The sequence below is a fragment of the Parasteatoda tepidariorum genome, chromosome 10 (genome assembly GCF_982258835.1).
Source record: "Parasteatoda tepidariorum strain Cologne lab strain chromosome 10, Ptep-v5.0, whole genome shotgun sequence".
In the NCBI taxonomy this organism is placed as follows: Eukaryota; Metazoa; Arthropoda; class Arachnida; order Araneae; family Theridiidae; genus Parasteatoda; species Parasteatoda tepidariorum.
Genome location: NC_141764.1, coordinates 83775328 through 83796438, shown reverse-complemented (window position 1 = coordinate 83796438; position 21111 = coordinate 83775328). Strand labels below are relative to the sequence as shown.

General features: G+C 31.4%; 1 protein-coding gene across 1 annotated transcript in view; it reads right to left on the bottom strand.

Annotated features, from left to right (window-relative positions):
- Positions 1–24: 24 nt before the first annotated feature.
- LOC107437786 (uncharacterized) overlaps positions 25–21111 on the bottom strand; it is a 116302-nt gene continuing 95215 nt past the window's right edge. Inside the window, exons 42-55 of the mRNA XM_087153235.1 lie at positions 20340–20540; positions 19975–20219; positions 19660–19755; positions 19324–19536; positions 17875–18139; positions 16176–16366; positions 14506–14679; positions 8067–8228; positions 6625–6783; positions 5315–5611; positions 4105–4306; positions 3819–4024; positions 2478–2594; positions 25–188 (exon numbers count right to left, since the gene is read on the bottom strand). Of these exons, the coding sequence (XP_087009361.1) occupies positions 163–188; positions 2478–2594; positions 3819–4024; positions 4105–4306; positions 5315–5611; positions 6625–6783; positions 8067–8228; positions 14506–14679; positions 16176–16366; positions 17875–18139; positions 19324–19536; positions 19660–19755; positions 19975–20219; positions 20340–20540 (2554 nt within the window). The 3' untranslated portion in view covers positions 25–162. The remainder of the gene's footprint in view (positions 189–2477; positions 2595–3818; positions 4025–4104; positions 4307–5314; positions 5612–6624; positions 6784–8066; positions 8229–14505; positions 14680–16175; positions 16367–17874; positions 18140–19323; positions 19537–19659; positions 19756–19974; positions 20220–20339; positions 20541–21111) is intronic.

Genomic DNA, 21111 nt, shown 5'->3' with positions numbered 1-21111 from the left:
ATATATATTTATATATATTAAAAATATATTTTTAAATTTATAAAAACATTTGTGCTCTGTGTTAAATGTATTTTAACTTTGATCACGCGATAAAAATTATTATTTTTTAGTTTTCATAACATAAACTCTGATGTATAATTGTTCATTTAAAATGTATATTCTTTATCCTTGATCTTCGTCATCACTATCTGAAACAAAGAAAAAGAGAATGAACTAAATATATTCACAATTAAATTAATTTATAAGTTAAAGCAAATTTTGCAGATAGAATCATGACAGTAATTTATAAGTTATAGTAATTTCTAAGTATTATATATTTGTGCATAGCTTTTTTATAAAGGGATTAAAGGTGCTTATTTTCGATTTTTAAAAGCTTTTAAAGGTGCTTTTTTATAGGATGTTTTTTAAAAAGTGCTTAATTTTCCCTTTTTGAAAATGAGATTTTTTTGTTCACCTTGTGAATTTTCATCTCGTATTATGCAAAAAGGTGCTTTTCACATTGCTCTATTCAACGCTTTCAAAATTCATTCAACCATAGTCTATTTCAACTTACCGTCGATTAATTGCGTATGAAAGCGCAAATCATTTTACAGGTTTGATAAAATACTTGCGAGTCCGCATATGCACATATGGGGCTGGGCTCAGATTATTGCACTCTCATGTGCAACTCTGCTGCATTTTACTAGATATTCTCAATTTCAAGCTTAATTTTCCACCCTCTGAAATCGAACCGAAAAATCTCTTGATCATTTCTTAATCAAGAAAAGAGTTCTTAGTCAGAATCTAGTTATTTTATCATGACCATGTGAAGTCTTAGAAAATTATTTTTCATTTTTTAAATGTATATAATGCTTAAAAGTATTTTTTTTTAGTGCTTAGAAAGTATTTAGAAGGCGCTTACTTTTTGTTGAAAGATTTGTCTATACACTCTGTATGCTATTTATAAGTTTGCAGATGGAATCCTATCAGTTCAAACTATTTTTCGTTAAATTTTAAATATAGTATCCCAAATAACACTAGATTTAAAGATTTGTTGCTGCAGAAATCATTTGAAAGGACGTGCAATTTCATGTTTTCAAAATAATAAAGACTAACTATGCAGATGATAATCAGTCATAAGTATATCAGACTCACTGCTCTAAGTGTTGTGGTGCAAAAAACTAAAATTGTTTTTATATAAATTTTTATAGTGGCAATAGACTTAGTAAACAAAAAGAGTAGCCATTTTACCTAAAACGCTATCGATATTTATACCCTTATTCATTGAAAATTTTGGTCTGGAAGATGTACTAAATTTCTTTTAAAATTTAATTTTTATGAAAGACCCACAGAGTTGCAACTTCATTTCACAGGGTGCGTAGCCAGCGTTTTTAAAAAGTGCTTAAAGGTGTTTATTTTCGATTTACATTTCTTAAAAGCCCTTAAAGGTGCTTTTTTTTATTAGCGTTTTTAAAAAGTGCTTAGTTTTGTATCAAAAAAGAGATTTTTTTTCCTTTGCTGTGTCAATTATCATTCTAAATAACAAAAAAAGAAATGCAAGATTTATCAGAAACTAGTTATTTTATCATGTTTATGTAAAGTTTTTGTAAGTTATGTAAAGTTCATGATAATGTAATTATTTATTGTACATTTTGTGCTTAAAACTTTTAATAAGTAGGCTATCCAGAATCTCCTATCATAGAATTTTTCTATGAACCAGATGAGAGCCGCGAAGTCTCAAGGGATAGAGCGTTCGCCTTCTAATGCAGCGAACAGGGTTCGAATTTTAGTCGATACGTATTCCACATCCGGCTAGCACCGACCATAGTGCTGACGTGAAATATCCTCAGTGGTAGACGGATCATGGGTTAGTCCCCTTGCCGTCAGACTAACCGTGGGAGGTTCTCGTAGTCTTCCTCTCCATGTAACGCAAATGCGGGTTAGCTCCATCAAAAAGTCCTCCACGAAGGCAAATTTCTCCCAATACTCGATCCTGGAGTTCCCTTGTCTTCCGGATTGGGTTCAAAATTACAAGGCTACGGAGTTGAACATTAGTAGTCGTAAATCCATCGAATTGGGTCGGCTGTTCAACGACGGTTATAAAATAAAATTATAAAAAATCAACCAGATGACAATAATTTTACTTATGCGAAATAGGAACGTGCCTATAAACAAGGCTGAACACAAATTTTCAGTCTTCAGGACAAAATTTACTGCTGCTCTTTCGTCAAAACTCAAGACTTATTTTAATATTTTTTAGAAATTTTAAGGAGCCCTTATTCAAAATTTTAATTTTTTATAAATATATTAGAGATTTCTTTTCAATTTTCTTTTGAAAATCAATATAAAAAAAAAACGCTGCTTCTTTTTATGGTATTTAGACTGGGCGCTGTGACAATTATCTTTGTCTTTCCATAAACATAACTTTTTGGTTTAAATCATTCTATTTTCTTAAAAATTGCAGAAATTAAGTGTTGTAAAACTATTTCATATCTTACCCTTTTTTCCTTGGTACTGATGCCTTCGTAGCCTATCGTACAAATCATCTTTGTTTCCATATATTGAAGCTGTACTACGCGCTAAACTATTCCCTCCTTTCCCGTGATGCAAACTATCTGTAAAATAAAAAACAATGTTTTATTAATAAATATTTAATTAAATGCTTATAACTGTAATTGTATTTTAAACTGTACTGTTAGCTTTTACATCTTCAAAGAAAAAAAAAAGTGAGATCTTTTTTAATGTTTAAAGTATATTTGGCTGGAAGAAAATCAGCAATATTTTGAATTTTTTTATTTCCCATATTTGAACTTCAGTTCATTAGCTTTCTAACAGTCTTAAAATTTTTTATTTCGATTTTTGGAAATGGAATTACAGTTGTCTTTTTGCATGCTGACAATCGAAACCATTTTTTCCTTCGCTTTGAGTATCCTTATTTATTTGAAATTCCTTTTCAGAAATTAGTTTTCAAAGTGATTTTTTTCGTATTTTAAATGTATTTTCTGGAGAACGTTGATTTTGAGAAAATCTCTTTGCACTAACACACGTTACAAAAAAAGTTTGTTTTAGAATTCTTTGAAATTTTGTAAGTAGATTTTGTCTAATGTTTTTAACCAAAGGCTAAGATCTGAGTGTGAATTTGTTATTTGTATCAAGCTTTAAGTAAGGATATTTAGAATTTTTCTTTATAAATTCGATATTGAACAATGTTTTTAATTTTATTTAAATGTTTTTAAGATTTTAGTTCGAAACACAGGTAATCACATTATTGACCTAGAAAAAATATTGTTTTGAAATGTATGCATTACAATTTGTTGTAGAGCTGTTAGCATGACACGAATTTTTTTTATTTATTTTTAACTTCAAATTGGTCCTTAGTTTGAAAAATATTTTATAAATTTTTAAACTTTACTTTAAATTTATAATTTTAGGTCCCCTGCTTACCAAAAATAAAATTAAAATTTCAAGTGAGCCTTTTTTAAAAAAAATTGTGACAAAACCAGTTGGATACCTTAACCTGTGTATGTTTGGTGAAGGATAGCAAATAATACTCCACCTATATCTTTAGCAATTAAAGTTATTCTGATAATTTAGTTTATTATATTAAATAAATACGTCGATTTTGTTTACAGACTTGTGGATTATTTAGTGATTATAAGAAAAAAAATATCATATACAGATTATTATTATAATGCACTTTTTTCAAACAAAACTTATTTATGGAATATCTATTGGTGTATCTTTTAATATAACTTTTACATTTCTTTTGCTAGTATAATTTCTTTTTATTTATGCTATTATTTTTTATGTTTATATTTATCTAATCCTTATTATCGTACCTTTCATGTAAGTTTCATTATAGAAGTTCGGCATTTCCCAGCCATCATCGTCATCATCATAATAATGAGCATAAGTGCTATGGTGAGACGGTGCAATGCTCTCAGCATATGGTTGAGGAGCTCCATAGTAAAAGTTTGTTTGAGAGCTACTTAAATCTATCGCTGGCTCTGGCATTTTCTTTGGCAAGTTTTTACGTGCAGTAGACCTATGGGAATAACATATTTTAGTCACAATCATTGTCTCTGTTTATAGATTAGTCAGGAAAAAAAAGTCTGTTAATCTTACCTAACACAAATCATCCATATAAGAAGTACCAAAAGAATTATGAATATGACTGCTCCAGCTATACCGCCGGCGATGTAAACGAACTCAGCCTTGCTTTCACATCTGTTGCCATGGAAATTGGTAACACAGTGGCACATGGGTTCATGTGTTTCTGCGTTGACCTCACAAGTAGCTCCGTTCACACAATAGCCCTCGCATACCGCTGAAAGGGAATATTTTTCAGTAAGATTATGCTTAAAAAATTCTATTAAGAAAGTGGATTGGATTCTATTAAGAAAATGTCGTTTAGCGTTTGCTTTTCAAAGCTACATCAAAATTCGTATCGTCTTGGTTTGCAGATCGTACATCGCTATTCATACACATGCGAATTTTGAATTTACTCGTGAATTGGAGTCCCACCAGTAATGAAAATTTAGTGGACCAGTAGGACCACTTGGGTATTCATTTAGTACTCCAAAAATTTAATATTTTGTAAATTTCGAACATATTTTAAGGTGACAAATATTTTGCCCATGCGTATGCTTTTAGAGACATTTGCCGCCATACTGGCGTGAACCCTATTCTTGAAGTTGTTGAGTCGTTTTCTTTTTCGAAAGTGAATACATAGCTTTTTAATTACAAGAGATTTGCAAATTGAGATTCGTAATCTCGATGTTTACGTACTAGGCTTCGCGAATTGTATTGACGATATTTACGAATTACATATCGTGATAGTGTTCACAAATTTTAAGAACCCACACCTCGGAAATCAGTATTTGGTTGAAAAAGTAAAAAGCTGCATCTAAATTCTTCAGAAGTATTTTGGATGCAAGTCAAGAGTAGCTTCAAATATTCAGGAGGAGAAGTTTTTTTTTTTTTTTTTTTTTTAAAACTATAATACAACAAAAAGTCAAGAAAGTGTCGATACGTATTTATCATATTAAAGAAATTAAAATCATTGGTAAAAATGATCGCTTTATTATTGAGTTTATGTGTATCTATTTTGGTTTTTGAAAAATGCAAGAGATGTTAATTACCAATATAGATAACGGGATGGAAGCGTATAGGGCAAAAAATCATTACAAAAGAGTACTACAATGTGAATATTGCTGTATACTGGACGGTGTTACGAACAAATATTAAGATAATGACAAAAATGAAAATGTAATTTTTTCTTTTAAAGAAACGTAAGCTATGTGCAATGCAATAATCAAATAGCGTTAAAACTTACAAACACATTCTCCAGTTCTATTTTCAAGTCGATATTTAGGTTGGCATTCACAGGCAAAAGAGTCTGTGTCTTCTCTAAAAACACAGAATGCATTTGCTTGGCACAGGCGTAGTTGTCCATCAACAAGACATGGGTTTGTGCAGTCTGATTCGGAGGTTGCTCCTTTCGATGGAGTGGTCGTGTCTTGTGGGCAAGGTCTGCATTCTGACTCCTGCTGTTCATGATCCATGTAACTTCCTTTAGGGCATTCCACGCAGTGCTTGTTGCTGTCCATGTATTGTCCTGGACTGCATAGTTCTGTAAAAATATAAATGTATAGCTTCATCCTACAAATAGAAGACTTCACTTTTATATGCATAATGTGTTAGTAAAGATATTCTTAACCCATGGTTCGTGAATAAAATTACGAATAACCGTCGCAATCGTATTTAATTTAGAGACTTTATTGAGATTAACTCTAAATTTTTCTAAGCTATATATTGAACGAAATCCAATATCAAAAGAATAATTAAAGTGGAAATGAGAGTTCAATAATAAGTTAGGCACTTTCAATGAGCCTTGTAGGCCCTAAAAATATGCTTTGTAAATAATTAAATGTAGATATTCTGCAATAAATATCTTTCATGAGGATATTGGAACTTCATGTAAAGTGATGCCTTTTAATAAGTGTCTTTTTTTTCTAAATGTTCATTTAAGGAAGTGCAGCAATAATATTTTGCGTGACATTTCCCCCCACGCTTGAAATATACGTGTATATTTTACGTGTGCCTATTTTATTTTACTTGTTATTAAACTTTTACAATTTTCATAAATACCTACGTAACTATAATATACATCCTAGTTAGTTAGTATGTAGTAGAACCTAGACCTCTGGTAGCACTATCATCGAAAATTCAAATTTTTTAACAACTTTAGCGCAGTCAGACAGAGTTTAATATAATAAAAATTACGCGTAACATATATTTAGCGTAATTTACAAACATTAAATGTAATAAAGTTATACATAAAAACTTAATGTTTAAATTTTGATTTTATACAACCCATACTTTAGTTTGCCCAAAAGGAGAAAAATCGGTTCTTATACTAAACTTAATAAAGAAATTAAAACGAAAAGTTTAAGTTGCTGATGATAATATTGAAACAATTTTTTTTAATTTTAAAACAAGGAATTTACAGAATTGTAATTTATGGTGTTCCGATTTGTGCCCATATAAAGCTTCTTCAAATAAAATTCATCACAGATATTTCAAAATTTTCATTTAAATTCGAAGTCTTTAATGGCGACGAATTCAAAGTCAAAAATGCATTACCTTCCGAGCATTCTGCTTCAGACTTGGCGCTAATAGATGGAGTTGTTCGTTTCAAAGGACATTTTATGCAGGATGGGGCTCCTTTCGGTCTGAAGAATCCTCTCATACAAGGCTCACAACTTCCATCTTTGGTAAGTTGGAATCCAGCGGAACATTCCTCTGAAAATCAAATTTACACATGAATATTTTTACAGTCTTGTATTAAAACTGCTCGACTTCCTCTATTATAGAAATTAGAATTTTAACACGAACCTTGTTGGGAAAGCGAATGAATTATGCAAAAAGTTGCACATCCTGATATTTTTGACCAGAAAAAAAAAACTTATAGCAAGTGTTCAAAGTGATGGACACGCGGGCTGTTAGCACATTTCACATCCTCTTGAAGATTCTGGATGTTGAGTTAATTTTGTCTGTCCAGATATTTTGTGAAAGGTCCGTTTTTTGTAGAATTGTAAAAAAATTACTCGTAATTTGTGACTATAAAATAAACGTTAAGTCACATTCTTTCAACCAGGATTCTGCTTTTTGTGAATTTGTGCAAATAGGGTCCTGTTATTGAAAAAAACTTTTTCAAGGAGTTTTTAAATTGTAAATAGATGCAAGATTATGCTCAACACTGTAAAATTACAATTAAAAAAAATTAAATTTTCTAAAATAAACAGCAATAATTGCTGTTACTAAGTTAGAGATGCAACACACAAATATTTGGTATTTAGTCTGTACTGCTGAACGCAGAATATTCATTTCGGACGACTAATGGAAGAAGAGTCTGTAGAAGACAAAACTTAATTCGTTTACATCCGTCTTTCTTTTTTTTCCCTGGGAAGGGTTTATTCAATTAACAAAACAATAATGAAGATAAACAAATTTGTGAAAGGTCCGATTAAAAGATAAATAATTTTGTGAAGAGTCCGTTTTGAAGTTAAAATATTTTGTCCGTAAGGATCCGTTTTTGTGAAAAGATATTTTGTGAAGGGACCCAAATTTCTTTTAAACAGACCCCTGTCTGTAGCAACAGCAGTTAAGCCAAATTCACATGGGTCTAGTATACCTAAGTTTTCTTACTCTAGCAAATGAAAAAAAATCCAGTGGGTTGAGATCCGGTGATCGAGATGGCATGCCACAGGTCCACCGCGACTGCTCCATCGTGCGGAATGTGTGGTGTTTAAGAAGTGTCGAACTGTGCTGGAAAAGTGTTCTGAACGCTCTGTCGCGCATAGGAGACATGTTTTCATAGGCATGTACAAAACGACGTGAGAGGTGATGACTTGTTCATGCTCAATGAATTTTGACTTAACTCTTTTCAGAGTGGAATGCGACTTTAAGTCGTGAGTAATCATAATTACAAAACTGGGTTACATAAATCATGATTACAAATGTGTTCATTTAATTAAAAATGAAATCTTCAATTTAAAAAAAAATATGAAAGACATGAAATATACCTCTACATTCTTGACTAGATATTGCTTTGTTACTTTTCGTTGTTAAATCAGATCCACAAGACATGCAACTAAATGAACCTTCATTTGGTTGGAAGAATCCATGTCCACAAGGGCGGCAGAGATTCAGGGAATCATCATAATACGTGCCAGGCATACAACGTTCTAAATTTAAAACAGATATAAAGGATTAAAATTATAAAAGTACAAATATGATTTTGAATTTTTCGCACTGACTATCTATTTCAATAATTTAATCTACACTTGGAAATCATTATTAAAAATATCTTTATTGGACAGAAATCAATGAAATAAGAATTTATGTGTGCCATTTTGTCTTTGATAGATCGTATATTAAATTAAATGATAAACAATGATAGTTGAATACACCCATTAACACTTTCATCTTGGCAATAACGCACCGTATCCCTCACTCGGCTCTTAGAGTTCCAACGCAGCGCTAAAATTGAAATAAAACGCGAATTCCTTTAAAACCATTTTATTTTACTTTAAAAAATAATTATCAAATACAATCAATAACCAAATTAGCTAATGCAATACTAGAGTACAGCGAGTATTTCCGGAAGACGAGTAATCTCGTCCGTCGCAATGAAAGACGACAGTTAAGATTTCTCTTTGAAATAACCATGTTTCAGCCTTTAATCAACAGAAAATTATTATAACAATAAAGAGAAAAAAAAGACTTACGTCTAACGATAACTACCTAATCTGTTTAATTTTTAAGTAAATCTGATGAAATTTGAAGAAGTAATTGAGTCTACAACCCACGAAACACTGCTTTAAGAAAACGTCTGTAAAATTTTGAGTACACGTTATCTATCATCGATATGCTGTTTATTGTTCATTACTATGTGTTTCAGTTTATGTTTTTAAAGAATAGTTCTCATGTGTGTATAATATCCCAAATACTAGTATATAAAAATTGGGTGTTTAAAAAATTTTATTTGGAGATTCAATTTAAAAGATGCAAGGTACGGTGTGGTACTTTTATTTGCTTCGCTCTAGAGCTGCGAAATGGGTTGCGATGGTCTGGCAAACACCCCTGAGGCAGTGCCGTAACTTCACCCCTCGGGGCCCTGGGGCAAACATTTTTGGCGGGGGCCCTTTCAAAAACTTTCACTACTCCATCTCTAACCGACATTTTAGTTATTTATGTATTATATTAGCGAATATATTTATGAAAACAAGTTATTTGTACGCATATGAATAGGATTACAAAACATTGTAAGTTTTAAACATGACAAAATGCAAAATTTCAGTGAAATCGATTAATCCTGAGAAATTAAATTTTAAAAAAGTCGTACTTATAAAACTCGATTTCTCAGGAACTAATGCACTATTCAACCAATTTCGCTCAAATTTGTATTTTCCATGTGGAATTAGATACTTCAAAATGACACACAAAAAAAAAAAAATATATGCCTTACGATTTAAAAGTTTTCAGACTGTTACTGTCCCAAAGGGGACTGATCATTAAGACACGGTTCCTAGCAGATCACTGAATTCAAGCATCAGTGTGCGGGTGGGTGACCACTTGGGTCAGTCTGCGTAAGGACCGCGTGTGTGAGGTATTGGTCCTCATTAAACTGTTCTACGATAAAGTGCTCGACTTTGGGTGCAGGTCACCGGGCTACCGAAGGGGGGGGGGTGCCAGCCCCTCTACAAAGGATCAAACCTCAAGGGATGTTTCCCAGACCGTCGCCAATAGCTTTCTGTGCAGCACTAGTGTGACGTAAATGATCAACATCAGACTATTATTAAATAAAAATTAGTAAATATTTACTGAAAGTTATTTTTTGCATGGAATTATCTTTAGATAACAGAATTTTATAATCGTGTGCAAAATTTTTTCAATACCATTTTTTTAACAAAAAATAAAATTGACATTTGGGGATCCAAACTTTGGATAGCTCACCCGACCCAACTATTGGGACCATATTCCACAGATTACAGCTACCTCCTATATTACGGGAGTTAGAAAATCGAATCTGTTGAACAAAAGTTATGTTTATTCAGAGAAAGTATGTTTTTGTGTCTGATTGCGTAACTTAAAATAAAATATCGTGCACTAATTAATTCGCATATTTGATGTTTCACCCTCGAATTATTAAGATGGAGGCCTAGAACGTGAAGATCCGATCATTGAATCAAAAGTTATTCAGGGTGGTACTTTTTTGGTTCACTGTACGCAAATGTTACCAATTTACGACATCTCACAGAGTAAGTATGACTAGAGGGAAAATAGCTATTCATGTTGTCTACTCCTGTCCCCCATGTCCACAGTAGCCTCCTTTTCCTCTAAATATAATGCTAATCATAAAATACCAATTTTATAAACCTGTTGAATCCGGTTACTATATCGTTAGGAAGGTCTTTTCAAGACAAAACCATTATAAAAATGAAAATTATTTTTTAGTTTCAAATCTAAAAGTTTTTGATCGCTTTATGGAAACTGAAGGAAATTATAGACTTTTTTTTTTCTATCGGCACATGTACCCACATTTTAAAAAGTCCTAATTGAAAAAATATTCAGAAATGTTTTTCTCTATATACATCGATTAAAAAAAACAAAGTTGCCTTTCTCCAATATGGACAGGTCCCTAGAAAATCGTTTTTGAATATTTGGCCTATATATTCATGACGCCATGAAATCATATGTGACAAAATTATGACGAAGAGTAATAGTTTTTTTTATGAAAGAAAAATGAGAAAAACTCAAAGCATATTTGCTAATTAAAAAAAATTCTTTTTAATGGTTTGTCATGGAAATGAATTTTAATTGCTACGGATTTCTAAGCTGATGTTCATAGCTTTTTTATTAAATTAAATGCGTTCCTTTATTAAATTAAATATGATTTTTTTTATATAAAATGAAGATTGCATTTCACTTTTTAAAGAAAACAAAGTTGTTAAAAACCCTGAAAATTCGAAGTTCCAATTTAAAAAATTTAAAGGTGTTAATAATTTGAAAAATATAAAATAAGAACAAAATCCATGCACCCAATAAACAGTAAAATTATCAATTAAAGTATTTACTATACAAATTAAATTTTATATACGAACATAAAAAAAAGCAATTTTTATGTTACCATTCTTATAAAAGAATTCGAACAGTATATAAATATAAAATTTAAATGTATTAAATGAGTTAATGCAAACATTTACTTACCTCCTTATAAATAAATTTACATTTGGTATTCTTGCTTTCCAAAGAAAATTTTTATTAAGAATGGGAATTATTGATATCACGATTTATGTTTGAAAAAAAGGAAGTTGCAAGTAATTTCAATAACTCTTAATTAAAGTTAAATTTTAATTTCAAAAATTGAATAAAATAAAAGCTAACAGAAAATTTATATCTGAATTAAAAATGGTTAATTTAAATGACGCAATTAAGTGAGCTAAAAACTGGAATTTAACTGGAACGTTTTACGTTTGTCTCAGAAAAAATCTCTTGACAAAATGACCGAAGTAAATGTCAACAAGAGTCATCCCCTTGGATCCCTTAAAAGCTTACATCCGTTTTCCTAGAACATCTAGATAATTGCTAGTTTAAGACAACTTAAGGGACATATAGATGGTACTGTAAATATATGACATTTTATAAAAGCACAAAAGAGCCCAGGGTCATAAAAATGAATAAGGCAATTTAAAGAAGCAAAAGGTCATTTTCCCATGGTGTAAAAGGAGATGGGAGTCAGATAACTGTGGGTCAACTCTGTGGGTGGTATGAAGGCTTTAACACCTTCATACCACCCGCAGTCAAAAGATTCTTTAAAATATATCTATTAGTCTCAGTGTAGGATGCATTTTTCAGGATGCAAAACAGTGGTACTTATTTTAGTTTTCTAAACACTTGTTATGTTTTTTTATGATGTGCTCCTCTTCTCTTTTCGTGTTTTAGTTTTAAATTTTTTTAATAAATTAAAATTCGTAATATATAGAAAAAAATTGAAACAAAACAGAAGTATTTTTCTTGTGGGGGGGATTTCTACTTCAATTTGGAAAATAACTAGTAAATTGGAAAAAAAGTAGTTTCTTTTTCTGAAATTCTCAATTCTATTTTACTTTATTGTAGCGAATGTCAAATTTTCAGAAGGGGTAGCGCACATTATCTTCCATCTCAATTAAATTTCAGAGGAAAATAAAGTTTTCAATTTGGAAAATAGCTTTTAAAGTCGAAAATAAGAGTTAAATATAAATTTTACTTGACTTTATTTCTGCGAATGTCTGAATTTCAGAAGGGGTGAAGTATATTCTTCGCCCCCTCACTTTAATTTGAGAGGAAAAAAGAAATTTTTTTTTTGGAAGATAGATTCAAAGCTTTTTTTTTTTTTTTTTTTTTTTTTTTAAAAAAAAAACAATTTTACTAGACTTTATTATTTTAAATGTCTAAATTTCAGAAGATACAAAATAAATTTTAGCCCCCCTTACTTATATCAGAAGAAAATAAAGTTTCCTATCCCCTTACTATAATTTAAGAGGAAAATGAAGCTTTCTATTTGGAAAATATCGTCGAAGTTATGAAACAAAAAAATTTTTTTCTTCTAAAATTTCCTACTTTACTTGATTTTATTCTATTAATGTCTAAATTTCAGAAGATGAGAGGCAATTCCCTCCCCCCCCCTCACTTTTATTTCAGAAGAAAATAAAGTTTTCTATTTGGAGAATAGATTCAAAGATGAAATTTTTTTTAGTTACCAATTTCTATTACTTTTTAGCACTTCGAAATTTCAAAAGGGGTGAAACACTATGTTCGCCCCCTCATTACTATTTCTGAAAAAAATAGAGCGAAAATTGGAAATAAAATATTTTTTCCACTTTCATTTTACTTTTCCAAAAGTTAAAAAATACATTAATCGCCCATAACAAAATAAAGTTTCCTACTTGATGTATAACTTCAAAGCTGAGAAAGAAAAGCTTTTTTTTAAAAGCTTCTCTAAAATTACCTATTTTAATGGACTTCGTCTTGGCGAGTAACTAAATATCAGAAGAGGCAAAGCACATAAATGTTAGTGGAATAAATATTAAGGTTTTCTTATTTCAAAAATAGCTTCAAAATTGAAAAAAAAAAATCTAAATTACTGATTTTACTTTATTTTTGTGAGTGTCTAAATTTCAGGAGGGGCGAAACGCATCGTCTGCCCCATCACTTAAATTTTAGAGGGGCCCTCTGCCTCCCCCTGGTTGGCACGCCACTGGGTCTGACGCTAGATAGTAGAGGAAACAACTAAGTAAACCAGAAGTGCAATACACAAAAAGTGTTAACAATCAACTACATACAGCTGTGGCCTTTCCCCTTCGCTGCAAAGTGTGTTTGTTCTTTTGAGAAAGGGAAATAATTCGCGAAAAGGTGTTTTACCGTTTTTTACCCTTTCTTTTATGTTATAGTAGGTACGTAATTACAAAAAAGAAAAATTTTCAGCAACTCTATCTTAACACAATTTCTTTCCTACATATATATAATTAGAGTACTGTATTTTGAAAAAACAGGATGTGGTCTCTTCATATGAGGCCCCCCTTGACCCTCGGGGCCCCGGGGCGGTGCCCCGGTTGCCCCGGCGTAGTTACGGCCCTGCCCTGAGGATGATCTGGAGACAACATTGCTGATACTATACGTCACATCCCGTTTTACTGGGAGTACACATTCGCACACAATCTATCCATCCGCAGATCGTAATTTTGACCTGATCCGGATCACGAGATCCGGATCCGGATCTCCGATTGAGAGGTATTGATTTGTTATGGGAACTTAGAGGATTTTGTGACTACGACAAATTTATCTTGCACCAGTCACCAAAATGAAAGAGAGAGATCAAAGAAACAAGGAAATTTTGCGAACTGATGGTTTTTAACTTCTTCAAGGTCGGCAGAATTAAAAAGTAGTGGCTTCCCCAGACCCGCATACTCCAAGAGTATACGCACTAAGGAGTACGTAACGTACTCATACGAGAGTACCGTTGTGAGACAACACCTCTTAGAAGAGAGAAGGCCTTAGCGCGGATTATTTTAGTAGTCCGAAGGAACGAACATAAACAACACAGTAAGGGATAATTAGTAAGTTGCCACACTGTTCGGACTACAAGAATGCAAATAAATAATAGGATCGGATTTCTCGTTTATGGTAACTCGTGCGAAGGCCTTCTTTCTTCTGGGAGATGTTGACTGAGATCACGTCCGTGTGATCACCAGGCACATGCGGACGGTACGGCTTGACTCTATGATTGGGCCGCTAGAGACAGGAAGACTCGTTTTGCATAGTACACTACCGTGGACCGAGAAAAGAAAATCGCGCTATCATGTAAATGTTAAGAATCATCACTCATGTCATGTAAACATCACCCATTAGACAAATAATTTGTATTAGAATTCCTGCTAAATATATTATTAAATAAATTTGAAATCGAAAAGTTCAACTTACCTTTGCATTCATCTATAGATCGAGCACCAATTGATTCCGTGACTCCTTGTTTTTCTCCAATGTTAGGACACGGCTTACAAGTCAGATGACCTGTATCATCTTGGTAAGTGCCAATCGGACAAGAAAGACAGCTTCGACTAGAATTGTCATAATAAGCACCTAAACCACATTCCACTAAATAGGAAGAATGAAAATAAACTTATATGACATTATTTATTTCAACAAGCATGAAACAGGTAGGTTATTAACTTTCCTATAAACCTTCATTAATTTATGGGTGACAGTTTTATCCCGCGCCTATGTTTTGTAAGATTTGTAGCGAACGGAAGAAAAGTTCCATTCTTCTTTATGCCCATTTAAAAAATTTAAAAAAAAAATCTCAGGATTCAATTTCTCAAGACTTGAACTCTAGATTAAAATGTTCAAAGACTGTATTTTATTTTATTTTATAACTAGCTTTGAACAGCCGACCCTATTCTGAGTTTACGACTATCAATGTTCAACTCCATAGCCTTGTAATTTTGAACCAAACCCAGAGGAGAAGGGAGCTTCTGGATCAAACTTTGGGGCAAACTATTCGTAACAACCAGCCACCTCATTTGGAGGTGCAGATTTATTCCCTGAGCCACCGCTGCTCTAAAACACACTATTGGGACAATTTTATCACCGGCTATTCGTGTAATGTATTCCAGGCAGAACAAAAGTTCTCCAGGGCAAAATTTATAGCGGTTTCATTTCTCAAAGCCTCATTTTCATATTTTACAGAATTTAAGACTCTTTACACAAAAGTGTAGTTTCTAAGAAATTCTCTGCAATTTTCTTTTCTTTCTTTTTGTTTTTTTTTTAAAAAAACTTATTAATTAACACTCTATCTTTTGTAAGAGATTTCGGTCTGGCTCTCAGCGGTCCCAACCTCTGAACAATTGTCCCAAACGTGGTGATAATTTTAGAACCGCTTATCTATTAAGTGGTTTTGGAGCGATAAACGATCATCGTCATATTGCTGAAGAATAAATCCACATGCTTCAACACCTTCTCAAAAATTGAAGTCCTGAGACAAAATTTAATAGATTCAACGAAAATAGGCTTTAGTCATCTCTTGAATTGAAAAACATATATTCCATAAAGTCTCACCAACAAAATAACTAAGAACTAAAATGCTTAAAAACGTAGTCATTATTTTATCACTATCCATGAAACGAAGGACGTTTTATCTTTTCATAAACTTTAGATCCAACAATAAAGGAGACGGCTGACGTTGAAAAATAAATCCACATACTTCAACACCTTCTCAAAAATTGAAGTCGTGACACAAAATGTAATGGATTCTACGAAAATAAGCTTTAGTCATTTCTTGAAGTGAAAACATATATTCCATAAAATCTCACCGACAAAATAACTAAGAACTAAAAAGCTTAAAAGCGTAGTCATTATTTTATCACTGTCCATGAAACGAAGGACGTTTTATCTTTTCATAAACTTTAGATCCAACAATAAAGGTTTTCTCGGAATTTGACTTGTTTTAGGAAATAACTTTTTGGGGGCTTGAATTTAAAAAACATCGCTAATTCTTAAAAAAAATGTGTTCAGAATTTTAATCTACTTAGATTTTTATTTAAGAAAAAGTCTCGCATGATGTTATTAAATATTCTTGTTAATGGTTGTCTTACCGCAATATGGAGCGACCACCACTTCACCAGCAGGACAGCTGTAATCAGTGATCATATTCAGAGATGTAAGATCCGGCAAAACATTTGGGAGTGTATCATGGATGTCAAAAGCTTGATTCTGAAGGATGGCCGATTCAAGAACTTTCTGTACCGTGGATTTCTGCTGGGTGTTAATATTCACAATAGGATCTCTGTTTGCAAAAGAAATAAAAAAAATATACATATTGCTACACAACGTATTATAATTTTTTTAAAAATATATAATATATATTCAGTGCTAAAAAGCTATTTTTGTGCTTAAAAGGACATTATATCACGGAAAAAACTTTTCCTCGTAAATTCTCTTTTACCTCCATAACTAATTTAAAATTTAAAGTGCAGAAAAAGTGAGTTCACACAAACTTAAAGTAAGCCATAAATTTCAATTACTGAAAAAAAAATTGAAAATATCAAAATACAAACAAATAATTGGAAGAGAACTTTGCCATTGCGTAATCCTAGGCATCTTCTCATAATTAATTTTAATATTTTGAAAATTTCTTTTCAGTCTTTAAAATTTTATGGCTTACTCTAGGTTTGTCTGAACTCACTTTTTCTATACTTTAAATTAGTTATGGAGGTAAAAGAAATTTACAATGGAAAATTTTTCCTGTAGTATAGCGTCTTCTTCAGAACGTGCAAGCTAAGACAAGAATGCTACGTTAACATTTCAGGTTTTTGTGAAATTTATTTTTAAGTGGCAATGAATTAAAGCTGGAATTCTTGAAATGGAACGAATTTTTTTTTATTAGAACCTAAAAACAAAACGATTTGTCTGTCTCACTTTATATATCTGTTTGTATTATTTATGTGTAGCGGTCGAAAAATTTCTTTCAATTCTTATTTGTTGATATTAGAAAACTACCTTTGCTACCACTAATAAAAATGTTTTCTAGAACTACAGAAATTCCTTTGTAGTTGAAGGATATGAGCTACGTGTAACTTTTCGATTAATTTTTAACTCTAGAAGCAGATTGTAAACATTGGAATTGAAATTGAAGATGATAGCCGGTACTATTTGTGTAAAAAACTCGATGAATCTTGTGTATTGTAAAGATTGAACTTGGCTAAATCTTAAAAAGCTCAATATCAATGTACTACTTTTTAAAAACAATTTTGCATTAGAGCAGACGGAAATATGGTGAAATATTGTTTTTTTTTAAAGTTGTAATAACGGTATTTAAAAAAAAACTATTTTCATTTTATATTATACTTAACAAGCTTAAGAATCACCATGAATGCCGCTTACAATAACTATCAACAACAATAAAAACGTGATCATTATTGACAGCTGTAAGTATTGAAACGTTATCAGTAAGTACGCTGAAACGTTATCGGTTACTGTAATTATCGAATATGATAACATCGTCATTACTATCGGTAATAAAAATTGATTACGATAATATCGAATATATTAATAACGATACTTAACGGATACGATAATATAGTGAATGTTCATTAAGTTAACAAAAATATCGAGCAATATAAAAATAAAGCAAATTATTTGACATGAAAAAGGGTATATCCTGACGTTATATCACGATGTTGAACTTTTTGATGTATCAATCACTATTTTTATCAACACATTGATTTATAACGATAACATTCCATAGTATTGAGAAATATTTTACTTTAAATAATAAAACATTTTTATACTAACTTATTTGCTGGGAAAGATATTTCGACGACATAAAGTTCATTGTTTTCAAGCTGTCTACGCACTCTTGCTTGTTTACAATTGACTTTAACTTTCAGACCATTGCAAACTCCTGGAACGTTGTCAGAGCATATTCTCCATTCCCGATTCACACGTTGCAAGTTGTTCTCAATTCTCGAGCGTAGAATTTTTTTGCCAGATTCAGAGCAGACGACAGAAGAGGGGAAATTCATGCCAATCTTGAATATTTTTTGTGCTGGTTTCTTGGCTAAAAATCACAAAATGTAAGCAGTTTATAATATATGAAACTTAAATTATATGGTACTACAAGCCTCGTTACAGGTTAAATAAAAATCGGGACCTTTTTTTGGAATGATATACCAGATTACAACTAAAAAGGGCAAACGACAAACTAAAAAAAGTATAATATGCTCTACTTACATATAATAAAGAGAATTGTACTACAAAAGAGCAATAAAATATACTATTTTTAATTTCAGAATTACTTTGGTTTATAATACAAAACTTTAACAGCTTACGATATTACTTGATTAATGGAATATTCCATAATGCATAACTCTTTATTTATATGCCAACACAAAACTTCAGATATTGTAGATCTTATAAAATTCTAAACATGCTTTTCACCAAATCGTGTTTTATACTAAATTAGAAAGGTCGTCAAATTTTGATTATTGCGTTAAAATTATTTTTTTAAATTGGAGAACGTAAGTAGAATGTAAAAAAACGTAGTTTTTTTTTATTTAAATTTTATGCAAATAAAGTTCAGATTAGATTTTTTTTAAAAACGTTTGACACTATTATCAGAATCATTTGTCTTTAGATAATTGTAATTAGATTTCAAAAATGGCTTTATTTTTGTTAAAGATTTACGGAATGCTGAATTATTTTGCTCACCATGCAAATTTTTGAAGAGAAATCTTATTTCTGCTTTCCTGTAATTACATTTTTAGAAGGAGAAAAGATTGAAAAATCGCAATATAACCTTCGAAACTATACAAAAAATGCAAAACATATTTTTTCCATAAGATTTTTACTGTTATTTGTACAAAAATTCTTAAAAATAACACGTTTAGCAAGTCTCTCTTTTTATACACGAAACTCTTTTTATACACGAATTTTGTTTGATGCAGATCATTCATAGCGCAATATGGGATTAAACCACTTTATAAAAAAATCAATTTCAAGAATAATTAATGAAAATAAAATCATGAATTTAAAAACTAGTGACCAATATATGGCACAACTTTTGGTTTCTTCATATTTAGAGGTAAAAAAAGAATAATAATTAAAATATTTAAGAAAAAATTAATAACTCACTAAGTAGTTTTCATCAAAATCTACTAGTATTGTGTTTCGCTCTTTTTAAACTTCAAATATTTTTAAAATCATTAGAAAACTTATTTTTTAAAAAAAAGGGTTGAGCCTTACCCGAGCATGCTGGGAAAACTAAGTTAGATCCATGACCAGATGGTGGATGCCAGATCCCTTCAGCTCCACAAGTATAGAATTTGGCGACAGGTTGAGAAAATTCTAATCCTGAATTACAATTAATAGTACAGACTTTAAATCTTCCATTTGGACCCCAATCTGAGCAGTGCCTTTGTCCGTTCACTGGAGGTGCAGGTATCGGACAAAAGTTCTCTGTAAATTTAAAATAAGATTATTTTTTTAACGGAAATATTTAAGAAAGTGTTCTAATATGATGTGATTTCTGCATCAATTTAAATGCAGTTAAAAAAGAACTGAGAAAACTTATTGACTCACTTAGAATATGGATGCGGAAGTCGCACTTTGCTGTGTTGCCCTCTGCATCTTTGGCAATATATGATAATTGATGAATTCCTCTACTAAGAGTTTGGCCTATTGAATGTGACAGAAATATTTTAATATAATATCATGATGTCCAACATCAAAATCCATTTCAATTAATTAGAAATTTGTTAAGTACAAAAATTATTTGTTCAAAAAATTACAGCATAAATTGACCTACTAATATGTAAAAAATTATTTTAACTAGGATTGTTATTTTATTAGTCTAATTTGTTTGGTAAATTTTAAAATTTATATCAATGATTTTACCTGGAGTAATTCCTCTATGCTCCATAACGTATAGAGTTTGCATAGAATCAGTAAAAGATGGTTCCTTCCAACTAACTTGGGCCGTGTTATTAGGAGTAACAACCCATATGTCTTGAGGGCATTCCAGTGGTTTTGGCGGGAGTTTATCATGTGTTTGAACTATACAAGCATCGCCAGTAAAGCCAACCGGACAAATATATTCTCCACATGTTCCAGGTCCTTCACGTTCAACTGTGCCATCAACTCTGAAAGTGTTTAAATTTTTTTGTGAAAATATCAATGAAACTAGCTAGTAAATTTTTATCAGTATCGGTATCATAAAATCGAATTTAAACACCGATTAGATCCTTTCAAAAATAATTTACCTGTCATAGCCTGTCCATCGCAGTAATAGACCACTATATAAAACTGGAGCACTCTTACAACTTCGGAATTGTATCGGAATTTCATAGGATATATCCAATGGCCTATTCCAAATATTCACTCGGCTAATTCTTCCATGGAATCCAGCTTGTGCTGTTGCTCGATTTTGTTCATCTAGTGGTGAGCCAATGTTGACCCAAGCACTGCAACAGAAAAAAAATTGTTCAAATGATAACAAATCAAGTTCTCACTTTTTAAGAGATTCATTTACAACTGAAAATATTTTGTATGTGTTTTAAATCGTTGTGAATAACCTACTTCTTCCTAATGACTAACCTTGCTCGCCATCAGAAACACTATAAGGACTTTTTTTCCCTTATGTTTGTTATGTACCATGATTCGATTTATAAAAGTTTTTAAAATTAGGCATCCAAATTCTTATCTTGCAACTATTCAAATTGTATGGCACGAGCGTCAAGATTCAAAAACAGAGCAGGCTCTCGAATTATGACATTTACCAATCAATCGAATAAGTCTCCTGTAAAGCACTCTGGTATATTTTCCCACACGATATCAACAGTAATCGCCTCAATCATTATGCACGCACACACATACATCATTCGAAATTTAGGAATGCGTTGATCCAATTTATCGTTGAAATTTGTTGCAATCTTATTTTGGTGCGAAGTTAAAACATATTATCGCACTTTTTTAGCTTGATTATACGATAGAATGGTTTAACTAGGCAAAAACATGGTTCAATTTAACAGATTA